The sequence below is a fragment of the Danio rerio genome, chromosome 13, assembly GCF_052040795.2.
Source record: "Danio rerio strain M-AB ecotype USA chromosome 13, GRCz13ab, whole genome shotgun sequence".
Classification (NCBI taxonomy): domain Eukaryota; kingdom Metazoa; phylum Chordata; class Actinopteri; order Cypriniformes; family Danionidae; genus Danio; species Danio rerio.
Window position 1 is genome coordinate 43020602 of NC_141033.1, and position 27782 is coordinate 43048383.

Consider the following 27782-nt stretch of genomic DNA (forward strand, 5'->3'; position numbering starts at 1 on the left):
CTTGGGTTGTTGTTGTAAATTATAATACAAAAACCCAGTTATAAACTTTCAGTACTTTTTTAGTTATTTGGTGGACTTAATACTATGTATTATTTATTATACAATTTTAAAACTAAGGTGGCATGGTGGCTCAGTGGTTAGCACTGTCGCATCACAGCAAGAAGGTCACTGGTTCGAGTCCTGACTGGTCCAGTTGGCATTTCTGTGTGGAGTTTGTATGTTCTCCCCGTGTTCAGGTGGGTTTTCTCCAGGTGCTCCAGTTTCAGTCCAAAGACATGCACTATAGGTGAATTGGGAAAGCAAAACTAGCCATAGGGTATGAGTGTGTGTGTGTGTGAATGAGTGTGTATGGGTGTTTCCCAGAGCAGGGTTGTGGCTGGAAGGGCATTCACTGCGTAAAACATGCTGGAATAGTTGGTGTTTCATTCTGCTGTGGTGACCCTTGATAAATTAGTAAATAAGCTGAATGAAAATGAATGTTTAACACTACTAAAATGTCAATAAAGGTCACTTTGTTAAACTACACAGTTGAATTTTCAACATCAAGAGCAAACAGAGCACAGATCAAGGTCATGAAATAAAATTCAAAATCGTAAATAAAACGAAAAACATTAATATATCACAAAATACAGAAACTAATAATACACAGATATTTTTACAGTCGACATTTAAACATATTTAAATGAACACTTTACTTGGAAATCACTTCACATGTTAATTAACAAGCTAATTTGAATGGCTGAAGTTGTTTAGCAAATGCAAAAATGATCAGCAGATGATCAACATCAAATTTCAGTGTTTACTTCAATTTTTTAACAGATCATGCATGCAGCTTTGATTTCATGTTTATTTCAGTATTTGATATATTTATTCATTCATTCATTCATTTTCCTTTGCCTTAGTCCCTGACTATCAGGGGTCACCACAGTGGAATGAACTGCAAACTATTTATATGTTTAACTAGCACATGTTTTACGCAGCGGCTGCCCTTCCAGCTGCAATCCAGTACTGGGAAGCATACTCTCATACACTATGTCTAATTTTTAGTTCATCCGATTCACTTATAGCGCATGTCTTCAGACTTTGGGGGAAACCGGAGCACCTGGAGGAAACCCACCTGAATATGGGGGGAACATGCAAACTCCACAAAGGAATGCCAACTGGCTCATCCGGAACTCGAACTGCTAACCACTGAGCCACTGTGCCGCTCTGATACAGTATATGTATTTTAAGAGTTCACACTTAGCTGATGATTGATTATAAAGTGTGTTTGGCTGCTTTCCGCGAGAGAGCACTGAGCTCATAAAATCCTCGAGCCTGGAGCTCCCTCCTGTTTGCAAGGCGAGAGGGGAGTTTGAGCTCAGGTAGATCTCGGGAACTCTCCTGCTGTAGTAGCTAATGAACAGATAGTGATTGCTCTTCAGAGATAACTACTTACTAGGAGCATGTCTATTTGGATTAGTCAATTAACTTAAGTTGCAATCATAAGCACGTGATCCTCTAGAAATTAGCTGGTAAATAAACTTTGCCTAAAATGCAATTAATAGACATTTCTGAATAAAAAACAGATATTTGCACATATTTGATTCAAAATTCCCCCATGTTGCACACTCTTTTGACAGCATGTTATCTGGCACGTAAAAGCACTTCATTTGTTTGACCTCAGAGATACTGTCATTCTCAAGCACAAGACTGCAGACTTTTCAAAACAGTCTGTCCAGCACTGTTGTTCTTTATGAAAATGAACTGCACAGTCTCGTATGCTAGGTCAGAGACAGGGTAGATTAAAGATAATTTGATATTTCAACTGTATCTCTAATCCCATATTGGCTGTCATTCAGTAAATTATTGTAATGCTATTTCAAACACATTTGTGGAGTGTTGTAGCCTCAATGCTAGATTTTGCTCTTGATTTATTTCAATTGGAATAATTACGTTTATGTACCCAGGGTGTTTTCACTGGCTTTTATGTACTTGTTAGCATGTCAGCTGTCAAGCTAGTATCCACAAAAAACGTTTTGATAATTTCTTCCTCTCACATTATTGCCTTTAAGTCATTAAACTTCACATGTTGTGTTAATAAAACCTCTTTAAGCTTTGTGCTTCTGCGGTTAGATTGTTTCAGACACATGCAGTTTTTTTTTTTTTTTTTGCTTTTTTGTAACTTCATGATGTGTGTGTGTGTGTGTGTGTGTGTGTGTGTGTGTGTGTGTGTGTGTGTGTGTGTGTGTGTGTGTGTGTGTGTGTGTGTGTGTGTGTGTATCTACAGTGCTCAGCATTTGTGAGTACACCCTCCACAAATCTCTCATTTAAATAAATATTTTCCATAGGATTCATTCATTTTCTTTTCGGCTTAGTCCCTTTATTAATCAGGGGTCGCCACAGTGGAATGAACCACCAACTTATCCAGCATATGTTTCACACAGCGGATGGGAAACACATAAATTTAGCTTATTCAATTCACCTATAGCTTTAAATTGTGGGAGGAACCGGAGCACCCGGTGGAAACCCATGTGAACACGGGGAGAACATGCAAACTCCACACAGATACGCCAACTGACATGAAGCCAAATCTGGAGCTAAACTTGCATAACAATTAAGATGATGGCCCACAAGTTAGTAGCCCAAATTTATGTTATGGAAAAATATTAAATATATATTTTTAAAAAGAGCAAAAATCAAGAGGAACAGAAATATATAAAATTTTGTTGAAATGTTGTAGTTTGCAATTTTTTGTGCAATATTTCAATAATTAAATGTATTATCTTTCCATTTCTAAAGATGTTTGGTGACTAAAATGTTATTTTATTAAATATATCCATTTAATAAATCTGCTTCGTTCAAATGCACCAAATGATATGACCTGTATTCACTGAGAAATGCATATATATATATATATATATATATATATATATATATATATATATATATATATATATATATATATATATATATATATATATATATATATATATATATATATATATATATATATTTATTTATTTATTTATTTATTTATTTTTATTTATTTTTTTTTTATGTGGTGTACTCTTTTATACTGAGCACTGTGTGTTTATGAAAAACCACCTAAAATCTGTTTTTCTGGATTTGTTTGGATGAAACTCTCTCTGTGTCTGTAAACTACAAATAAAATTTCTTCCAAATAAAAAAATGTTATTAGCTGATTTTTTTTCTTTCTTTTTTTTACATAAATGAACAAACTAGGATTATGTTTAGTTTAAGACACTATTGTCAATATGTTCAAGTTGTCTGTTTAGAACATTTTATATAATATATGAACAAATACTATTATTAGGAATTTGTTAGGAATTTCTATACAGTGTTGAAGGTAACGCATTACAAGTAATGCGAGCTATGTAATAATATTACTTTTCTAAGTAACAAGTAACGCATTTCTTAAAAAACCAAACAAGAATAATTCAGTTACTTTTTAAACAATGTAACTTAAGTTACTTTTAGATTAATTAATACACTTTTAAAAATAGTTTGCTGAATTTAAATTAATGTGATCACTTTAAATCACACTAAATGAGAGAATAAGCTCCCCATGGGAACAGACAGAAACCAAGATGTCAGGGCCTTACATTTCTGTGACGGAAATTTGGATTTTAGTCTCAATGGACAGTGATTTTACTGAACTAATAAGACAAAAATACAAAAGTAGCAAACACATTGTTTTCAACTTTCATTAATCTGTTTATATGACATGTATAGTGTCAGGAAGTTCTCAGACGGTAACGTTATTCAAATTTTTAAATTAGCTTTTTTTAAAGGTAAACGGGGCTGTAGGTTATACAGTGTGTTGTTAAATGCAGAGCTCCTCTATTAAAAAAAAAAAAAAAAAAGATAAAATTCCTTTACAGTTTTGAATCAAGCCTTAGGCAGGTATGAAAAAGTAACCCAAAAGTAACATATTGCATTACTTTCCCTAAAGAGTAACTAAGTAATGCAACTAGTTATATATAACTATATATATATAATATTTGAATATTTTTTGCTAATTACCTAATTACTTTTCTGAGTGAAAATTATTTGAGGTAAATAATTTAAGTGACTTTGGGACAGGATTTGATTAAAATATTTTAACAAATAATGCACTATAGAGTGGATTTTCCATGGTGATGGAAATAAACAACTTTAATCAGTGAAAAAATACTAACAGAAAAACTCCCCAAACTATAGCTAAAACACATTCCATAACAAAACGATTCACCTGCACTTAAAAAAAAAATCTAACATTTGAACATTTTCAGCCACACTTAGAAGTGTAAGACTGCCTTTGAATTAATGAACAAATATCAAGTCATGCCAAACAACATTTTACAAACAGAAGCTTGTTAGGTTGTAAATTATCCGTGCTCTTTCTGACTTTGTCAAATGTCAATAAATCACGTAGATCCACCAAATTTGTTTGCAGCCACTCTTTGGTTTTCATATTTTGTTAGCTAAAGCAAACACGCCTCAAATTTTAAGTGTGCATTACCTGTCCAGATACATTTTATAGGCCACCGTTCAACAAATGACTAACAATATAATAAATTGTCTTTGCTTTGGCTTAATGATCATTTGTGGAAATTATTGATATCGATCATCAATACACCCCATAGCTCTTTTATTTGCATCTTGTTCAGTTTAATATTCAGCATTTTTAATCCCTCTGGATGAATAGCAGTTGTTTATGACTCTTTGTGTCTCCAGAATCATTCATAACTCCATTAAATCAGTACATCCCACCGCTTAAAGTGTTTCCCGAGATCCATGGCTGGAAGCAGAACATGTAGGGATAATAAGGGAATGATTGGTATAAAGGAGGAACAGAAGGACTGGGCAGATCTTCTGTGTTATATTGCCTTTGGTCGTTTCTCACTAGTACCTTCACGGCCACTCTCTTTGCAAGGGTTGTTGTGGGAGTTGTGGCGAGTTCAGCTGCCATTTGTCGCCGTTTGGTTTTGTATCTCCTGTTCTGGAACCAGATCTTGACCTGAGTCTCGGTCAGTTTGAGGGCTCCAGCTAGGTCTGCTCGCTCTGGGCCAGACAGATATCTCTGCAGGTTAAAGCGTCGCTCTAGCTCGTACACCTGTGCGTGGGAAAATGCTGCCCGAGATCTTTTCTTGCTGGATTTAGGGTTGCTGTCTTCAAAGCTGCAGCTCTGGGGTTTCTGTTGGTCCATTTCATGATCTGGATAAATGGATAAATTAGGTTTATAAATCTTTATATAGGCTCTGTTTGGAAGAATAATCAATAGTGCATTATAAAGAAGCCCATACTAGGGCTGAACAATATATCATTTGAGTATTGATATTGCAATGTGTGTAGCTGCAATATTCACATCGAAGGATTAGATTATTTATTAAAGATTAAGAGATTATTAAATTTTCCATTTTTTTATTATTTATACATTGATGACCATGTTATTTTACATTTGATTGTTCAAGTTCTGTACTTATATACTGTTAGACTCCACAGAAAACCATTAAGCACAGTTTTTTTTATTTATTTATTATAATTTATGCAAATGCACAGAAAAAGTCTTGATAATCCCTGTCCATCTAAATTACTAAAGTATTTTCAAATTAAGCTATTCAAATCATCTGGTGGAATTATATTCATCTTGCACAATATATATTGAAGCACAAAAATAAAAATAACGCAATGTCAAGTTTTTCCAATATTGTGCAGCCCGTATTGGTGTATAGGCATGGAACGATAACTGGTTTCAAGGTTTATCGTGGTTTGGAAAATAAAGGTTATAAAACTGACTAAAATGTTCTTTTATGACATTTATGCCGTTCTTTTTGTATATGTAATAATTATGTTGTATACAGACTATTATTTTTTACATGTTTTTACAACTATTTTATTTAGTTTTTTTAGGGCAACTGTATCTTAAGGAGAGACAAACAAAAGCTACTGTTCCAAAATATTTTAAATGTTTCTTAAAATAAAATATATTGTGTTCAATGGAAGCTGTTGTTTATTTTACCCAGACATTAAAAAGAGCATATTTTAGAAGAGAAATCCCAATATCATAATACCGTGAAACCGTGATATTTTTATCCAATAAGTTATCATACCCTCTGAATCTTATACCAGCCAATGCCTTAATTGGTTTATATATGTAGAGATATTTACAATAATCAGAAATTTTTCCTTTGATTCTGAACATGTTTTTGTGTTATTTGTCTTACGTTTTGTTATAATACTCTGGCGTATGTGTCAAAAAAGAAATAGGTACTGTGGTAAAAATGAACTAAAAAAAGATTTTACTGTGATTTATTTAAAATACCCACTAAAATATCATTCAGTCTAATAGTTTATTTACCAAAAAATCTTGTCAGGCATATCTAGAACAAGAATTGTTTGATTACACACTAAAAGACAACATATAAAATGGCAAGCAAATGATTTTCAACTATTATTACAAATAGATCAATAAATACATTCATTTGTTTAGATATAGAAGTGAATAGTGAAGTTTAAAAAAAGCTGAATTATTTACAGTGACTTTAAATGATTATGAAATAATTTCATCAAATAATGCATAATAGAGTGTATTGCCTATGGTGATGGAAATAAACAACATTAATTAATGTAAAAATGCTAACTAAAAAAAAACTCCCCAAACTATAACAAAAACACCCTCCATAAAAAAACAATGCACCTGCACTAAAACACAAACAACATTTCAACATTTAAGCCACACTATTTATGAATTACAACCTCTAAATATTAATTTATTGTTATTTTAAATTACTTTATTGCTTATTGCTTATTTATTTATTACTGTTACTTTATTATTTTAAACTACTGTGTTTTACTCATTTTTTTATTATAATATTTAATATTAATTGATAAGAGATGATTAAAAGTTGTAAATAAATTGTTGTAATCATTTTTTTAGTTTAAAAATGTATAATTAATTTAAGTAGGCCTATTAATTGAGAAGTATTATAAAAACATTGACCACTTATCACCATCCACATTACACAATTTTAACCATTTTGTAATCATTTTAATGTTTTAATATATAGTATATGCAATTGGAAACAAAGAAATACAAATGTTGCAAATTTAAAATAACAACAATGATTGGTTGCCTTTAATTATCATTATTCTTAAATCAATTAGACAGGATAACCTACTGACAAGTGTTGATCCTTGCTAATGTAATCATAAATACATTTTTGTGCAAAATATTTACGGGTAATTATTAGACGAAACCAAATTTGCAAAGTATATAAATTCAGGATTATATGGCCTACTTTGTGATTGATGGATGTTATATCACAGAAGAGAACATGTTAACGGTTTCTGTTATTTAATTTAGTTTTATTAGATACACAAATACTGACCTAAATTAGTATTTAAATGTTTTTTTTTTCCAAATCCTGACCTACAATTTTTAAATCTGGTTAGTTTATATGTTTTACATATTTATGCCGGTGTATATTTATATTACTTAAAATGATTTATAGGACTCTCTTGAAAAGAGATTACAAAGGTTTTTCTATAAAATAATGTTATAAGTTACGCAAGCTGTTTCAGCTTAAAATTTTAAGGCAACAAGGATTTTTTTTACATTGTTCAATGCTTCACGCCGTTTTCAATTGAATTAAAACGCTAAATCAAGTGAGGCATAAATAATATTATTGCAAATAAAATATGTTAAGTTACCTTTAGGAAACATGGCATATGTCAAGTAGCCTACCTAAATCTAATTTACTTTTAACTTTTTATGTTCAAAAATGTATTTAATTTAATCGATGTGTGTTGGGACAAGATGAATGAGTTTGTTTGCTTTATTTAGCGTATTTAAAAAGAACAAATGTTGACCAAAGTGCTTTACAAAACAACCAACATGCAATATATATATGCAAAACAATTTAAAATTAACAAATTACTACCAAAAGCAAGAGACAGAGTTGTGCGGAACCCCGGTAATGCGATGTGCTTTTTTCTAAAAAATACTCATCTGTAGAATGTGAATATAAAAAACGAGTTTCGCAACATTACATCGTACACCTGAAGTGATGTTAATGTCTCACCATGTCGCCTTTCCAGTGAATTATCTTCTCCTGTTGATTCTTCCTCGCATGAATGCTGGTCTGATGATAAAGACTCGAGCACGAGCACGCAGGAAGAGATGCGCGTCTGTGCGCTTTCGGCTCCGCGGTTCACCGGCACAGATGAGCCTGAGTCCTGTGTCCTTTTCTCTCCCTCGTATTCCTCATCAAAACTGCCGTTTTTCCCACATTCATGTCCTTGGTTTAAAATATTGTGGATGGAAAAGGAGGTTCGGTTATTCGCCATTTAAAACATTTACCTATCCTTCTCGCCGGTTTTATGTCGATGGAGTTTTGCGCGTCTATCTGGGAAGCTCCTGCGCGTTCATGACAATAAATTAGTCCGCAGTGTAATTGCTTTCCTCTCTGCGTGTCATTTAATTGCGGCAAAACTTCTTCCGACCCAATCAACAGGCAGTGTCAGAGAATGTCATGTGCACATCAGTTCCCTCTCTTCTCTTTCCAGACGTTTTGCCAATAGGATTTTTTTTCTGGATCGCTTCGCTCCTCCCTCTGAAATAGACGTGTAGAATTGAAGAGCCATCGACATGTGTTTACTACCACACGTTCTCTGGCTTTGTGATATTATTCACTTTTTATTCGATGACAAATAAGGATGACCGCGAATATTAGCAATTTTGTAGATTTGTTTTTAGGCTAATTGTTGGCTACATTTTTACATTAAAGTTGCTTTATTGTTTTTTTTTTTTTTACTTTATTTTCTATTGTACTTGTTTTTGTATTGTAAAAACAGTATTTAGGCCTATACTATTTTCTAAAAACATGTTTTTTAAGTGTTTAGAAAAAGTGGCCAAAAATAATTGCACGTTGCATTTACGATTCAGAAACCTATTTACGTTCATTCATTCGTTCGTTTTCCTCTGGCTTAGTCCCTTTATTCATCAGGGGTCGCCACAGCTGAATGAACCGTCACCTATTTAAAAATTTCTTATATTATACCGTCCGGAATGACAGTGTGCATTTTAATACGTGTATAGTGATTCTACCTGACACTGAGTAAACGCGATGACCTTGAGGGTCTAAATGAACCCCTCTGTTTTATGGTTATCTGGTCCTCCCACTTGTCGGTTACACCACAATGACATTGGCATAATTTCTCAACATTTTGTCAGCTGAATCAAACAGAATTGTGCTACGTTTTACGTTACGAGATTCGCGGCCTTTAAGTATTTTAGGTATACGCGTTTAAGAATAAAGATAAATTAATTGCATATTATTTTGAACTTCAGGGCAAAACAGCCTAGCCTACACTTCTGACACACCAAAAATATTAGCCTTCGGTAAGATCAGAAATCCCCCAAATACATCTGTTTATTTTGTATAGCATCTCAAAATCAGCATTTATCTAGTAACATAAATTTAGCCAATGTTATTTTTTAAATGTTAAACACAATCGATGTCTAGAATTAGACGAAATTTCCGAAACCTTTTAAAAGCGTTATTCATAATCCCTATTCACGCAGGTTCGTGTTTTGTTTGGCTATTTGTTAGCTTAATTTCATTTTCTATCAAATACCAAATAAAACTGATGTGATTAGACAAATAGTTTTTATAGCCAATTTTGGCAAACATAAATACATAGCCTACTGTAATTTTCAATTTGTTTCGTGTAAAACCAAAATATGAGTAGCCTATTTTTCCAGCTTTTCATTTCCCTACACTGTAAAATAGATATGTTAGTCAATTAATCTTGACAGCATATGTTTTAGGTCATACCTTATTAAACTAAGTTTATATAAGCTGTTTAAGGACACGTAGTAAAATGGATTTAAAAATTAAGGCAATCAGGATTTTTTCACAGTGTAAAAGTAATCCTTTGTCAAATTCAAACATTTCCTATTCTTTTAGTCTACTTCTATTATAAACAGTTTAAATTATAATATAATATAATATAATATAATATAATATAATATAATATAATATAATATAATATAATATTTACACTGGTTAAATTTAGCCTGCCAAGCACAGTAATGTAATGAGCTTTTAAAATCTAACTTAAACGTATTTTAAACATGCATGTTGCATTCACGAAGGTATTCAATTATGATTACAAATGATAACCTGTAAATCACATAAAGCATTAGTCAATTCAAAATGCTTTAGCGTCTCTTAACGCTGTTTGTCCTATATCTGTAATATTCATAAATCCGTCAACACCTTTTGTGAAATCTCACTCGATTCCTGTCAAGGACTAACACAGCACGGAATAATAGATGACTGCGGAAACGTAAATGTGCGTATGATGGTTACGTTTGCCACTAAATCTCGGTTTTAGAGAATAAATCTCTGTTGTAAATCTGACTGATTCCCAAAGCAATTGTCTACTTTCTCTGTGTTGTCAAGAAATACGATTGTAGCGCCTCCATGTGGCTATCTGGTGTTTATCTGCTGTCACTTATTTTAATATGTGGTTGGCCTACTTTAACCAGCTGCTAACTAGGCATATTTTCCGAGAGCTTATAGGCTATGAATTTTACTTAAATCCGCGTTTTATTTTTTTATTCTTATTAAATAATCATCCTTGATAAAGTACAGTCAAAAATGACTTTTGCTTCTTGTTTGTTTTACTTATTTCAAAGAGTTGAAACAACAAATTTCTTAAGTTGTTTTTGGGGCAACCTATTTGTTTCAAGTTCAATTTATTTACTTTTGTAAAAAAGGTTAAATAAACTTAATCGATTTGTGTTGGGACAACATAAAGGAATTGCGTGGAACCCAACATTTTGTGTATAACATTATCGGCAAAACTATAAAAAAGCAGGGTACCACAAGATTAATTAAAGTTGTCCCAACACAAATGTATTGTTAACTTAACAAATTTAAGTGGATTAAACAAAACAATTAAGTTATCACCCAAAAATCTTAAGAATTGTGTTGTTTACACTCATTTTAAATAAGTAGTTTTAACAAGCTGCAAAATAAATATATATTTTTGAGTGTATTGATATTGTGAATGGCAGGGTGCGAGTTATACATTGACAATCAGGGGGGGGGTGTTCGTCAGGGGGGGGGGGGGGGTGGCTGAAGGATGTTCGTTTGTGTAATACATGGGTCAGTGAATCAATTTTTGTATTTATTTAAATTATTCTAAATCGAAGTAAACGTATTAAGCTTTTAAGTTTATGCTGACCTAACTGCTAAACTTCAGAGGATAGCCTACTTTCGGTCAAACTAAAAAAGGCATCTAATTTGACTACTTTTAGGTAATATCTAGATACAAACAGCCATTTTACAGTCAAAGTGTCATTAGAACTTATGAATTTCTTCTCACTGACGGATTTGCGATAACCATTTACTATGATTTGTTATTGGGGTGGTCAAACAATTTATATGCTTTTATCTATTATTTCAATTAAAAATATTCTTATTATTTAAAAAAAAAACATATTAGCATTTGGCAGAAAACCATTTCTTCCTGTTAAAGGGCTGACCCCTATACACCTTGTTTTGACATCCTTCAGGGGGGTCAAGCATTAATTAGGGGGTCAATCTCCCCCAAACCCCTTGTAATTCGCACCTGGTTGTACATATTTCATGCTTTCAACAAAACTAAAAATTGTAGGATATTGAGCTTTTACACTTACCCTACTTTCTGATTGGAGTCTAATAATTTAGATCCCGTTTTCAAGATTTGTATAAAATACCCTGAGACCACGCTTTAAGAAAAAAAAGACAGAAAAAACTTGCTTGTATATATTTAGTCTATTGCTCCACATATAAGAGCTCACAAACTAAACGATGTTGTAAGTGGTGTGTTTAAAACGTTTTTAAAACAACTGTATACCGGATGCTTTTCTTTTGTTTGCTCTTCCACCACGGTTAACCAAATAAATATTACTCTGCTCTTGTTTATGTTAAGTAAACTTAATCGACATATTGGGAGGTCTGAAATGTTGTTAATGTTTTTGTCTATGAAGAAGCTCTCTAACTCATCAGGTGAGTAACATAGATGAAACATCGTGCCCGGTTGCTTATAACACTGTTATTTAGACACTTTTCAGTTCTCTTCATTTGCGAAACATAATGCATTATTGGTCAACTGAGTGGATAGATAGATAGATAGATAGATAGATAGATAGATAGATAGATAGATAGATAGATAGATAGATAGATAGATAGATAGATAGATGGATGGATGGATGGATGGATGGATGGATGGATGGATGGATGGATGGATGGATGGATGGACTTTTAAGGGAAGTGTGTTTGTGATCTTTACCAGCAGGGGGCGCTCTCCTTTGTAACACCCAGTGTAAAGGTGTTGACAGTATAAATTACATTTAAGATAACACCTAAAGCTTTGGTACTCAACCTTTGTGGATTTATTGTAAGATATGCCATTTTTCAAACAGAGATTTATGACTAAATCAAGACATTTTAATAGACCTTCATTTGCAGGCCTATTTTCCTCCACAGAAGAAAGGAAACGTGTTTATTGTCTTTATCACACATGTTGTGATGTTTGAGATCAGTAAAATAAGGCCTACAATGGGATTTACAAGCGTAACATTCAAACATGCTGTCATTTATGCTTTATAGGCTATACACTCTTAAAATAAAGGTTCCAGGAACAACCCAAAAGGGGCCTTTACAGCGGTACCATGAATAGGCTAACCTTCTTTTAGTTTCCCATGAAGCTAGTGAAAAAGTTATTAAAGGGACATTTTTCACAGTGTGAGGAACATTTTATAATATTAAAATGAAATTATTCAATAAAGAATCGTTTGTGAAGGAACCCAGCAAGCATTTTTTGTTCACTTTTAAAAGATGCCTAGATGTTGTGTTGGTGTAAACATAGTCGTTTTGGCTAAAACAAGGCTCAATTTGGGCTGTCAGTGAAAATCTAATAAACGTCTAATAAAAGGACAAAACTAGACAGTAATCAAATAAACAGAAATGAATCACTACACATAGAAAGTCTGTCTAATTTGTATATTTGACGACTAGTTGAGTTTTGGGATATTCTTCGATGTTTATGATATTTTCACTGACAGTTTTAGCCAAGCTGTCTACGTCTTAATGTCAATTAGACGTCTATTAAACACAAAATTATTTGCTGGGACACGTACTGTTAAAGTTTTTCAATAAAGACCCTTTATTTTTTTAACAGCCCATGTTTATCTGTGTTCATTACAGGTTCACTTTTTCCATTTTCATTTCTTTCATTGAAATTAAAAAATACGATGCGATGTTAATAAGTTATTCACAAACTTCCAGGTCGCTTCGCTTCTCTTTCTTACACAGTCTACCATATATTTCAACCCAATTGGGTGTAATAAAGACTAATTTTAATTAAATTTATAATTATAATTAAGTATTTTTAATAAATTGTATAAGACCAAATTTAACCCAGTGTTTTAACTAATTTGGGTTTAAATAACCCAGTACTTTAGAGTGTATATTTCCTTTTATTCTCATTTAATATTACGCTAGCAAAATAAATAAAAACTATAGTAGATAACCACAAAACCTATGCTTATTCTGGCAAGCGGATTGAGGCCAATTTTCCTGTCTTTTCGTTCGGCATATAGCCTATTGTCGTCATTTTAATATTTTGAATTTTACACATTTTTGCCCGCTGTGTACTTCAGAGGATGAATCCAAAGGCCTTATAGCTTTGACCTCATGTTCTCTTCAAATAATTATTGTTTCCAATCATCCTTTTTCCTTCCTATTTATCTCTACAGATAACCAGGCTAAATAGACGCTTTCCTCCTCCGTATTTGAATAAATAATGCACTTTTAATGTAGTGATTTTTTATAATGATAAATAAGTGCGGAATACTACGCTATTCATTTGAAAATAATATTTGAACAGCATCCAATCCAACAGATTTTCATTAAGTATTCAAAAACTTTGCGAATCTACCCATCGAGCTACTAATATTTGGCCTATGACACACTGTTTAGGGGAACTAACCACACCCGCTTCTGATATTCGTCCAGAAATCCTCTCTATAGATTCATATCTCTAGTCCAGCACTCTCATCCTGAGGCATCGCCGCACTGTCGCCATGAGTATTTACACTGAAGTGTCTGGGCCACTTACCCTGACAGCAGGTATGTCCAATGGCCTTGCAGTAGCGAGGGGATCTGTTCATCCTTGCTGTTAGTAGAGACAAAACCCCGATGACTCTGTTTACTTTTCTATTAATCTTCATTATTGGAGTGGGATCTCTGGTGGACTCGTGAATGGGCTGAAGGATAAACGAGTTACGGCCGCGCGTAATGGCCGATAAACTTGTTTCCATCAGAGCTTTGTGTTTATGAGGGAATCAAAATGATTAATTAGGTACAGGAAATAAAATTGAGTTACTCCAATGAACCACATTTTTTGGTTTTGTTTTGTATGATTTTTATATAGGCAACAAATCTATCTTTTAAATTAATATTTTAATTGGAAGCTATTTTCTATATACAGATTAGACTAAAGCCAAATCGGGAGCTTATCTAACAAAATAAGTTAAGATAACAGTTCAAAAGCTAGTACAACAAAATGTACATGTTATAGAAAAATATTTAATATAAATTTAACAAAAAGGAAAAAACAAGAGAATCAAGAAAATAGAAAAAATTTGTTAAAATTTTGTAGGTTGTAATATTTATATACATTTTTTGCAATATTTTGCTTGAATTTGATTGTATTATCTTTTAATTTCTTTAATTTTAATTTTAAAAATGTTTGTTGACTTAATAGTTTGGTGTTTAATAAATCTGTTTTGTTTAATTGCATCAAAATACATTGCCTATATTCACTTAGAAATTGATAAAAATATTATTTTTCAAACTTGGGTGTACTCAATTATGCTGAGCACTATATATATTGTGCATCAGGAGCAAAGACGCAAAATTTAGGCCAAACCCGTCTCAAATCAAGAAACAAAAATGTACACCATGCTTACTAATGTTTTGTAATTTAACTTAATTTAAGTCCCATGAAACATAACACAGTTGCAGATCGTTTTTATAGTTAATCCTATTCAAATGTCTTGTTTTAGACTTTAGGTTTTGGTTAAACACGATCATTATAGGATCTGTATTACATCGTATAATAATAACACTTAATGCCTTATACTAACTTTAGCCTGCCAGTAGAGGTGATATAATTAATCCAGTCTCACATAACACAATTTCTTTATTTGAAACTATCAGTTGCAATCCCGTATTTCTTATTAAATTGTTGTTGTTTTTTAATGCGTCATACGTTAAATTTAATTATGCTTATCAAAAGTTTTCATGTCTGACATTATATTGTGTATTGAAGTTTAAGCGTTTTTACCAGCAAATTTTGCTCTCAACGATGTGTATTAAATAAAAAAAAAGTGTAATATAGTCCAAATATTCATATTATATCCTTTTGTATTTGACAAACTAGGGGGCAAAAGAACTTTTTTTGGGCGTAAAGACTGCCTAATCCTTCATTAATTTATGCATTTTTTATATGTACATTTTTTATTTATTTGAAAGTCTTTTAAAATTCTCAGATTTTCATGAAGATTATGATTATAAATCTTGAAAACTAAATCAAAATCAAATAAATTATGCTGTTTTAATGTAAAACCATTGTCATGTTCAGTTCTATAAACATTGTAAAAAACAACTTGGCTCGAATTTGCTTATATTTTAGATAATATATTATGAAAAGTTAGTTGATCTAAATTCTAGATGCTGGTATCTTGAATCTTATGAGAATTTCTCACATTTTCCTAAACCCGTTTGACTTAAATGTCTTTCCATTTCTATAATGTGCAGTATCCGTGTTGTTTATGATATTTAACCATGCCTTTTAAAATATAAAGTTTAGCGTTTTTTTTATTTTTGCAATGTAGGTTTGCACAAAGTCACACACATCATTGTCAATATTCAGATAATAACTGCTCATCGATAAGTGCAATGAATGAGGAAGCAAATGTCTCATGAGTAGTATGGATACCATCTAAAGTTAGACCGTCAAATGTTCGGTGAATATGTTGCCCATATATAGCTGGTCCAAATTTCCATGAATATTCACGTTCAGCCATCATGGTATACTGTTGCTAGAAGAAATTCACTCTCAAGTGTATACTGAAAAGGTATAGACTATACATGATCCTAAAAACATGGCTAACTGTGTGCTAATATTGTTAAGTTGTCATTTATTTACAGGCGGCTGGGTTGCACTGGCACTACCATGCCCGGATACCCTGCAGAGTCCCTTGGCACGCGGACACGGGTGTTCCTTGCGATGTCTGCGGCTGGGAATAAGTTCCGAGGTTGTTCAAACTCATGCTCATCAGCGCATTAGTGGACGTGTTCGCAGGTAGAGGAGGAAGACTGGGGTATGTACAGCTGTAAGGGTTTGTGTAAGCGGCGTTGTTATAAGAAGAATACCCGTTATATGTGTACGGGCCTGGGTTAACCGCGTACGTGGTGTTGTAACTCTGTGATCCCGTTAAACACGGTTTTCCATCCCGCACCAAGACGGGCACCGCTACTCTCCTGGGCGGTGGTGGGTGATGGTGTCCTGCCATTTCCAGTGTTTTGTCTTGACGCTGCCGCTTGCATTTGTATCTGCGGTTCTGGAACCAAATTTTAACCTGCGTCGATGTCAGTTTTAGGGTACTCGCCAAATGTTCTCTCTCAGGAGCCGATAAATAGCGCTGCTGCTTGAAGCGCCGCTCGAGCTCGAAGACCTGCGCCTGGCTGAAGAGAACCCGCGGCTTCCGCCGCGTCCTCTGCCGCTGCGCGCGCTCCGTGTCCGAGTGCACCTCAGCCTCACACTCCGGGGTTCTGAGGATGGCACCGCAGCTCTCTGTCAGACAGGAGATACAGCATATATCCAGCGGTTAACTGACACTTGTATATTCACAGACGATTTCACATGCATGCGCAAAAGTGGGAGCTTTGCGTTGAGTCTGAATGTAGGCCTTCAATTGGAAGTTTGTGTACGCAAAGTACAGAGAAAATTACACAGACTATTTCACTATTTCAGTACAATAGAATTATACATCTCAATATAATTGCAATTTCAGCTAAATCGTATTATACTACAACTTTATCAGACGATTAAATAAGATAAATTTGTTGAAAAGGATACAGTGGTGAGTGTCATAATTACTGTATATACATGCTGGCATTACATATTAGCTTGTTTCCTACCATACATAAATGGTAAACAAGCAATAAATGTTAATTATGCAAGATATCAAAATATATACTTTTTAATATGTGTCTGGCATGGGTTTAACCGAAACCAAGAATGAGGAAATTAAAATGATGGTCATGTTGTAACAATTAAAATTCATAAATATATCAATAATACAACTTTATCATGATTGTAAAACTTAATTACATACTTGAAGAATTATTTAACTAGGCTATATTTGAAGACGAGTTCAAAATACACATATAGCAGGCCTACACATCAAGTTTTAAGTTCTTTTTACAGTTATCTACAATCAATAATAGGTCACTAATCAAAAATAATATATATTTTCAAAATTAAAGATAAATTTCCACATCCCTGGGAAAGAAAAAAATCTTTGGTAGACCTAAAATGTATGCATTTTAATGCTAGCCAGTGCTGATAGCCTCAGTTAAGTTAACTATGTATTTGTGATCTATATTTAAGCTACATGGTATAAAAACAACAATTATATATTATGTACATATGTACTGTTTTTAAAAATAAAGAGCAATTTTACCTAATTCAAAACTTTAGTTGTTATAAATTAATGTTTAAGTTGAATCGACGATGCTTTTTGTTGTTGTTGGTTTTCATTATTTGTTCATTATTTAGATGTTACATTTTACGCATCAAAATACACTTAATCCTCGTCTTTCTTTTCTCGTTTTAGTACTTTCTCGTTTCTTTCTGGCCCTGACTTTTATACAGAGATATGCAATTCGACCTCATCGCCTGCTTCAACCTCATTTTAGTCAGCGGTAAAACTTAAATCACCCACTCGTTTCGTGGTCCTCAAGTTCATCTTCAAGTTTAGTGTCGACGTGTCCCAGGGCCGGGTGGACGAACATCGGCGGGGAAAGGCTGCTCTCCACTAAACTGTCCTGCATGGAGAGAGAGTTCAGAAAAGACATCTTCTCCTCGTTGTCTGAGAAGCCGGGACTGTCTCCACCTCCGAGAAAACACGACGATGGTGCCTGAAATCTATCCTGCAGTTCCGGATGCAGTTGCGCGTGGTGCGACGCGGGATGCAGAGATTGAAGCTGGCGAGTTTGCTGCTCCAGTTTCAGTATATCCTTCACAGAAAACGGCGTTGATGTGACCGGGCTCGGAAGCATCATCAGGCGCTGTTGGATTACATCTACAATGTTATTCCTGCTTCAAATGGCAGCTTCGAGCACTAAGCCTTGTTGAACAATTGTTTAGATAAGCAACAATTTCAAGTAAACATACCTAAATGTGTCGATTAATCTCCCATTTTGTCATGGCTGCTTGATTTGCATGAAGAGAGGTGAGGACCGCCACTCATCGGCGTGAAACGGTTGTGTGTTTTTCTTGGAGTCCGGCAGCACAAGGCAGTTCTTCTGCCCGGTGATGTCACGTTACCGGGGCGGGATGTAATGATCCTTCCTACAATCCATAGAGGAAACGCATATACGGTTTCACACAAGCAGAAAACAGACTCTAACATCACACATGCATCCTTCAAAATAATGGTTCTTCAAACATTTAGCAAAGAACATCATCTTATCAAGATATTTTTTTTACTTTACAGTTTCACAGTTATTGCTATATGATTAAAAATAATTCCAGTGACGTTATATGTTTTTAAAACCAGTTTCTATTCGAATAGAACTAAAAGAATGTTCTTAATCGAATCCATTCGAATTATTTTATATTCTAATAGAACGGTTAATATTAAGATCCTGTTTTAATAATTCCGAAAGCTGCTGGCTAAGTAAAGCAATAGTCTAGACTTGATATACAATATAGTTGAAGAGTAAATCCTCCCTAAAGGTCCTTATGAAAATGTAAATCATGTTAAATGACTCATGATATATTCATCTGCACAATGCAAATTCATTTGTTCCGCACAATTACTACTATTTTTCGTAATTCAAATGACTCTTCTACCATTTGTTTTTTTATCAAATACTAACTTATTACTTATTTAACAATTTATTCAATAATTAAGATCCGCATTTAAATGCAGAATGTCTACCGACCCATGGTTTCTTTATACACTCTGAATAATTAATTGATTAATTCATCATTTATTTAATAATGATCTACCTTTGAACCAAATGTGTTTAATGAAGTATGCTCTCATTACACACTTAACTCATAATTTATTTAATGAAGATCCACATTTGAACCACACAGATAGTTGCTGAATTGTTTTCTTAACGCATACACACTCTTAATAATTAATAAACATCGTTTGAAATAAATTTTAAGTCTTGTCATACAGGATACTTCTTACTTTATGCAAGTTTTTAATTTTAAATATTGTATGGGGTTTTAAGGAACTTCAAGTGTTGTATATATTTTATATAATTTCCATTAAACCATATATACTTCAGTGCATAACCCCCCAAAATGTCTCTTAAAAAAACAGGTTGCTGATTATTTACCTTTGATTTTGATATTAAGCGCGTATTCTGCGAGTTTTCTCTAAAAAGGACGCTTAACCCTGCTGCTGCCATTATCCCATTCAGATCTGACCTGCTCCACACTTGTGTGCCATTAGACAGTCAAGCTGGAGCAAAAACAGCTGCAGACTTTTGACAATTAAGCAGCAAGCGGATTTAAACATAACTCTGTTTGTGTGTGAGAGACAAATGGTGTCTCTCTCCATGTGTATGTGTGTGAGAGTGCGTCTGCTTGAGAGAAAATGGCCGTGAGTAGCTGTCTAAAAATAGTTTTTAAAATAGAAAATCAATTCTAAGAAGGGCAGATTTCCTTTAGTGGTCAGACTTACTGTATCATAGTTTTCTTTGGAAACGCAATAGATTTATAAGTTCAGGGAGAATTAACGAGTCGCAGATTCATTTTCTAGTCATTCGCTGTTATTTATTAGTAATAACAGTAGTGGTATTGCTGCTGTTCTTGGTTGTTTTATATCTTGGTATTAGAATGCAATGATATATTCTAAACGTTATAATTATGGTAATGTTTTGTAAATGTAAGTGCTTGAATTTGCGTTTCGAGCCTTTTACGCAAAGTCAAGTCGACACAGTAATAATTAAACCGTATCTCTATAAAATATTGCAAGGTTGTCGCGACCCGCATGCCTCAGATTGACTAAAATTGAAATTACGCAAAACAATGTATTTTTCACTCAATCTATTATATTCTTTATTTAAAATTGGGTTTTAAATGTTAGGGCCTATTCAAATATATATACTTTACGCAGTAGCACATCATCAGACTGAAACAGAAATCGCACTTTTTGAAATCATTTTCTCCATCTTGTAGGTATCGATCACTTATAGTGAAGAGGAAACCTGTTTGAGGGCGCAATGATGCGCATCGGTGTCTCTCTGGGCTCCTGCTCCGGCGCCAGAGACAAAAGCCTCCCAGAGACTAAGAAGAGGAGAAAAGAAAAGGAAAGAGAGACGAGATTATCTCATCCGTTAGCTATCAACAGTGCTGTTTAGATCAGCTTTGTGTCCTCCCGTTCCAAGACTAATGGATCAGGAGGAAAGTCGGAGTGGAGGGCTTCTAGATCCGAGCGACAAGGTACATGTATTTCAATGTATTTGCTGTAATTTAGTCAATAATCATAACTTTGATTTATTGGGATGTTGATTAGATTGATCGATTATTAGTGGACTGGGTCTAACGTTTTGTATGGGGTTTTGATTTATTTCAGGTGCTTAAAATTATACTGCCAGGCCAGCGTCAGATTTACATATGTATAAATCAGCACCTATATTAAAATGTTTTCAGTGCATCTTGATAACAACAAACAACACATTTTTGTTCATGTTAAGCAGCATGATAAAATTAAAAATAGACTAAGGCAAGTGCAGACCCACTCGGAAAGTTTCCGATCAAGTTGTCGCGTGTTTTTATCTGATCAGTAGTGATCTTTGCCCCACACACGACTAAAGTGTGTGAGTGTTTTGTCTGGATAATAGCACCATTAGGATGAGGAGAGTCTCAGTCAAGCATGAAGCTAAGCTGACCGTGAAGAGCGCATGTCTGCACAGGACACCCCTCTGGTCTCCTGTGTCCTGATGAATGGATGGACACATATTGATGGTTCAACATCACAAAATAACGATTACTCAAACGCTTCCGCTCAGATTGCCCATGTTGATGTAGTAATTATTATAATTATTGATATTCATCACATTGCCTTAAATTATTAAACAAAACAAAGTCAAACATTTGTAGAATAAGGGCTTTTATGAACGCTCGTTGCGCAAAAAGTATATTTTGGGATCAATTTGGATAATCATATAATTTTTATCCTATATTATATCAATTTTAACTTCATCGAATGCATTATTAAATCAAGTTAGTTGCTTTGAAACGGTTTGTGCAGATAAAACTCCTTTTCGTCTAAATAAATGCGTTTTAAGAAGGTTAAAATATTAGGCTACAATAAACATAATTTCAAGTGTCAGATCGGAACAAATGCACACTTTGATTTTTACAGTATTTATCGCATGCTTTATAATTGAATTAGCTAACTTCATTTTAAATTACAACATTGCATGCATGTGAAACTTACTTTACTTATTTATCTATTTAGGCTACTGGCATATTGAGCCATGAAAAGTGTTTATTTCTCTCTATCCAGTTGAAACTAATGAATTGTTATAGAATAACGGAAACTAAATTATGCCATTTATTAAATATGTAATAATAATTATATATAATGCTACACTTTATAATAATATACAATGCTAGCCCTATTGTTACAAAATATATTATTCAATCTGAAATAAAAATGGATCTTCAACTATTCTTTATCTTTGTAGCTCGTAATTATTCACTGTAAAAAAAATATCATTGTCAATCCCTGCAGGCACAAGGACGTCAACATGACGTCAAATTGACGTTGTACCCCATGTCAGGCCGACGTCAATGTTCAACCTAAAATCAACCAAATATCAACGTCTAATCATGTTACACATTGACGTAATGTGTAAGTTAACATTATGACATCTTATTGGACATCAAAGTAACGCTGGCTGGACATTGAATTTTGGTCACCTGACGTCATGATCCAAATCTAACCTAATATTAACATCTTATGTTGTTTGCCTGCTGGGATTAGTCATGAGAGCATATATTTTTTTAAATTCATTGTAACTTACTAAACTTAGTTAATCATGTCATAACTCCATTTTTAAGTTGTTTTAAGTTAGTTTAATGTAATAAAATTTCAGTGGACTCATAAGGTTAATTTGATTTACCTCAAAAAAATAAGACAACCAGGATATTTTTACAGTGTAGGGGAACCAATTTAGGTACTACAATTTTGGGTGGTTAAGGTGCTGTGAACCACTTAAAGTAGTTTACTTTTTAAGCCAAAGAACCACAGTCTGTATTCAGTTTTTTAAAGTGTCATCACATTCAAAGTTTTCCTTTAGCTGTTCCAGTACCATCAGTACATTATTTATCTTAAATTCCCCCTTCAATATTTACTGGTGATTCAGTATCTAAAACAAGATTAATTTTAGAATGAACTTGAAACAGAAAAACATACTACCCAAAACAGTGACACTAAAACATTTGCGTGCCGATGCCAGCCCTAAAACAAAAAAGAACAAGGTTTTAAGTCTATGTTTATGCAAAGGAAGAGCCTGTTTCCTGGACCTAACAAAACCCAGGCCTTAGCACCATGACAGTGAGGCGGTCAGCAGAGGGAGGGAGAGGCCAATAGATCATCTACATCTGGACACTGGCTAAGGTTAGTTGTAGTAGAGGTACTGGAAGTGGGTCAAGAGCCTGCATCTTTTCGGACCATCAACTGCTCCTTGACATGTGCAAACTCAGACACAACGAGAGCTGTGAACAGGAGAGTGTTCAGGCGCGCATCCAAAGTCTGTGAGAATAGAATGTGAATTCATGTTTATGAAATCTGACTGCAGGGAGATGAGAATATGGTTTATGAATATCTGCTCTGCAAATGTGAACACAATGTGAATGTAACTAAATGTTTTAACCACTACATCAATAACTTAGTGTAAAAACAAAAAACCTGGCTAAGCAACTTCATGACAATTCATACTTGCTATAGGCCTTCATTCTTGCTTCTTTCCCAAAAACAAGAATCCTCAATTTTCGAACGAATGACATAGTAAAATTAGTAATTTATTTGCTTAACAGTTACATATTAATAATTAACACAACATCTTCTCTTTACACAAAAGTTCATTATTGTGTTGTGGAATGACCTCTTTTAGATTTGAAATGTTATTGTAAAACAATTGATCACTGAAGAGTTACCTTAGAGTGGTTCTGCTATGGCATCACTTCAAAACTTCAAAAATAAAAAAGATTTATTTATAAAAATTATATTTTAGTCACCAAACATATTTAGAAATTAAGATTTAATACAATTAAACATAAGCAAAATATTGCAAAATAAATTACAACCTACAACATTTTAACAATTTTTTTTTCAAATTTTTTCTTTGATTTTTCCTCTTTTTAAAATTTTTATCTAATATTTTTCTAAAACATGTAAATGTGAGTATACTACTTTTTGGACCATTATCGTAAGTTATTTTGTTAGATAAGGTCCAGATCTGTAGATTTTATTCTTCTAGCTATATGAATTTGTATTTATTTGGATCCCCATTAGCTATGCCCTGAGGCATGGGATCCTTACAGTAATAAAAATACACTATTCTACATAACAAACATTAATACACTCATGCAAAACAATACTTCTCAATAGCTACACGTTATCTGAGTAGCCATTCAAAATCTTCTTCAACAAAATTAGTAAGCCCTTTTTAATTTTTATACACCAAATACCCAAAGTATTTTTTACTTTTAAAAGATGTCTAATAGATGTCTAAATATTGTCATTTTGGATAAAACAAGGCTAAATTTGGGCTGTCAGTGAAATTCTCATAGACGTCCAAGAATAGGCCAAAACTAGACTAGTCATCAAATAAACAAAAATGAATGACTACACAAGTCTGCCTATTCTGTACATTTGACGACTAGTCTGGTTTTGACATATTCTTAGACGTCTGTTAGATTTTTACTGACAGCCTTAGCCTCAGCCTTGTATTAGTCAAGATGACTATGTTTGTACGTCTATTAGACGTCTATTAAACACAAAATTGTTTGCTGGGTTAGAATTTCCAGATATGCCTTAACATCCTATTTTAAATTAGCCATAATTTTAAATAAAGTCAGTCACGTTATTGCACAAGATGTTGAGGAAACTTATTTAACTTTTTTTTAATTATTGTTTTCGCTGAAAATTTCCAGTCAAATGGATGACAAATCTTACAATAAGATATTCACATTTTAGCATAACATCTGTAAACAAAGTAACAAAAAAGGAGAAAGAAGAAAGACAAAACAAATAAAGATCAAGAGCGGGTATACATAACATTTACCATAGGGAAAAAGAGTTTAGCTTTTAGAGTATTCACAGTTCTGGACGCTTTACGACTTGAAAGTCCTTTAAGAGTTTTAAAATAAAATTTAAAATCAGCATTAAAATGGAAGGTGTTAGGCTTCCTCTCTGACTATTTACAGTTGTGTATGAAACTTGCCTAATAATATCAACAGATTTAACATAAACAGGAGATTCTTATCTATATCATTTTTATCGATGTAAAATATCTCTTTTCCTAATAATAAATCTATGACCAACTTATTTAACAGGTGCTAATATATTACACAAATTATTTTACAGTGCACGCAGGTGAAGAGTTGCCAACATGGGAAATTTCCTCATACTGTTCTCAGCAGGCCCAGAAGGCCTTCCATATTTATATACACAGCGCGTATCTGAGGAGCTGCAGATCCTGTTAGGTCCCGGAAGGTGAGGCTTATCAGCTCCTGGTTTCAGGCCGTGTGCTTCGCCAGGCCTTGAGACCTCGTCGGGAACCATTGTGCATCTGACCGAGCTGTATGACTGATAGCCTTCCCCGTTTCGGCCTCAGACGGGGAGGAAAGGAGCTGCACCAGACATTCCCTGTCACACAGCAGAGCTTTGAGTTAGGGAGGTCTGGTCTGACGGAAGAAATCCACCGAGCTGCTCCCCCTCTCGCCTCCTGGGACCAATAAATTAGACAGCTGTATTTTCCCTCATGGCCTTAACCCCGCAGGTGTGTGTTTGTATACATGTGCGCAAATTACCGAGCGTTTAGCCCGTGATGTGTGTGACCTCCGCCGCGGATAATGTGCTGAGAGAGGAAGGCCGTAACCTAAATATTCGATTACAACAGACAGCGGTGATTAAGACGCAGCAAAAGCCACCGTCTTCGGCTAGATTTCCTCTCTTTTTTTGTCTAAACATTCCCTGGGCCGTGCCAGAGAGAGGCAAAAATAAAAGGAAAGGTTGCTTCGAGTTCATCTTGACCGCTGGTATGCGCACAGTTTACAAAGATTGTCATTCAAACAATAATACAATTAATTTTATTCAGATTTATATGTTGTTCGTTTGGGTATGCACACCACATGACCTTCCACTGGATAAACATGTTGCGAGCGGGGAGACTGTGTTACTCAGAGCAGCCAGTGTGGCGTCTCCCATCAAACTGACAATTTGTTTCTGTTCGAGCATGAGTTCCCATTCATTCGCCGTCGCAGCTGTAAATAAAAAAAGGAAGCTTGTTACTGCTCCTGCGTTTTCCTTGGGTTTGGAAAAGCTCGTCTCTGTTGTGAAACATACGGTTGAGAGCAGCCCCTGAGACTGCAGGCATGGGAATCCCTTGGTTTGTGCAATCAGGCCTAGACAATCACTTGTCTTTTTTACATACTAAAGGCCGAAACACTGGTTGAGATCAGCTTTATTTCATTTAAACTACTAGATTTTTGACTTAGTTATAGGGGCTTTCTTAAAATGTTGAGACTGGTTTGTGAGAAAGAGTTGTGACCTTGAATGTAGGCATGGGTGGTATTAGATTCTGCCGGTATGATAACCTTGGAAAAACATCACAGTTTCATGGTATTATAACTGCTGCTCTAAAATATGTTTTGGGTAAAAAAATGAAACACTTTTTCGCCTTTGAACATAATATATTTTATTTTGAGAAACATTTATAATTTTGGAAGAGTAAATTAAACATTTATAATTTTGGAAGAGTAATGTCCGGCTAAATAATTCAAATGAATCATTGACTTGTGCTGTCTCCATTAGTTTTAAAAACACAGATTTCTTTACAATTTAAAACAGCACCTTTGGATATCTTGTCTGCTGAAGATACTGTTTTCCTAAAAACAAACAAAAAACAAACAGTTTAAGTTTAGGTTAAGTTTAAAACTTTATTAATCCCCTTGGGGTAGTTCATTTCGACTTGGTGGTGCTTCACATATTGTATAACAAGAATGACACACTTAAGACCATAAACATCAACACTTAACAACAAGTTCAAAAAATAAATAATAGTCCATCGATTTACTACATTTATTACATAACCTAATTGCTTAAGGCACAAAAGTAAATTTATAACGATTTGTGGAACATTTTATTGTCCTTTGACGTCGACCAAGGGGCATCCACTCAAACATAAATTTGTCATACATATGTCGTAGGAACGGTATAGCAGAACATTTTGGAGGTTTTAAATCCTTGACTTTTGCAAACCGCAATATACCTTGAAAACGGTTATCGTCCCATGCCTACTTTAGAGAAGGTAGGGTTTGTTTTTTTGACTGGGGTTTTGCATAAACATTTTGGGCTCGCCAAAAACTCTTCAACTGAATAATTCCTCATCTCGTGTGCATTAGAAGGATTTCTTGGAGGTTAGAGCATATTCGTGGAAGCATAAGCCAATTAAGATTCTTTATTATGAAGTGTGCACAGTGATTGTTTCCAAATCAAATGGTGAAGAACAGTTCCAGAAAGGGGGCAAGATAAAAACAGAATACAAAAAATAAAATAAACAAGTAAATAACAGGGTGAGGATGTGGTAAAATCTGAAAACGCGGTAAAATCAGACGAGGACTTATCTTTTTGTGGATTGCTTTTGAAAATTGTTAGTTGAGTTTAGGGAAGTGGGTGGGAGGATTAAGCAACACAATTGATTGAGTTTAGGGAAGGAGGAGGGTGGGTCAGTTGATCGGTCTGTTAGTCAGTCAGTCAACAGTGGCCTCTAGTGGTTTTATGCGAGAACGGCATGCGCGAATGGCACTCAGAGACATTTGAGATCTCAAAAAGCGAAGACAGCGTCCTCTGGTGGATTTGCGCATACAAAAACTGCAAAAAAGTCTACTGTAGCTCCTGGGACATATTTGGCGCTCTCCAGAAATGTTTACAGAGATGCGTCATAAAATAACTATTTTCTTAGCGTGTGGAACATTTAAAAAAATCTAGAGCCATTTTGCACCAAATATTCTGTGCAATTGGGTTTTTGATGGCTGATCTGGTTTCCATAAAGAACATCTTAGTGAAGAGTTTAATAAACTAAATATAAATTTTCTACTATTTAGAAACGTTTGTGGATTGTAAAGGCTCCACAATTGAGTTTTAGCAAGCAAAACTAAAGAAAACAGTACTTAAAATATATAGCCTATATATCTTT

The 27782-nt window shown here is 34.1% G+C and overlaps 2 protein-coding genes and 1 long non-coding RNA gene across 21 annotated transcripts in view; 1 reads left to right on the forward strand and 2 right to left on the reverse strand.

Moving 5' to 3' along the window:
- The window catches only part of LOC141377051 (uncharacterized), a 58655-nt gene extending 32620 nt beyond the window's left edge, over positions 1–26035 (forward strand). For 10 of the 19 annotated variants that reach the window (XR_015506322.1, XR_015506317.1, XR_015506321.1 and 7 more), the window contains 3 exons: positions 20530–20793; positions 22865–22978; positions 24950–25872. This is a non-coding gene — a long non-coding RNA (uncharacterized LOC141377051). Of the gene's footprint in view, positions 1–20529; positions 20794–22864; positions 22979–24949 lie in introns of all 19 variants that reach the window. The other 9 variants (XR_015506332.1, XR_015506331.1, XR_015506327.1 and 6 more) reach the window with 2 other exon arrangements.
- On the reverse strand, positions 4137–8548 carry nkx3.3 (NK3 homeobox 3). The gene is given in 2 exon segments (NM_001013324.2): positions 4137–5199; positions 8067–8548. Coding segments are annotated over 2 exon segments (723 nt in total). The 5' UTR covers positions 8332–8548; the 3' UTR covers positions 4137–4741.
- Positions 15903–18584, reverse strand: nkx2-3 (NK2 homeobox 3). The gene is given in 3 exon segments (NM_131423.1): positions 15903–16899; positions 18053–18398; positions 18505–18584. Coding segments are annotated over 2 exon segments (966 nt in total). The 5' UTR covers positions 18393–18398; positions 18505–18584; the 3' UTR covers positions 15903–16273.
- Positions 26036–27782: the final 1747 nt, after the last annotated feature.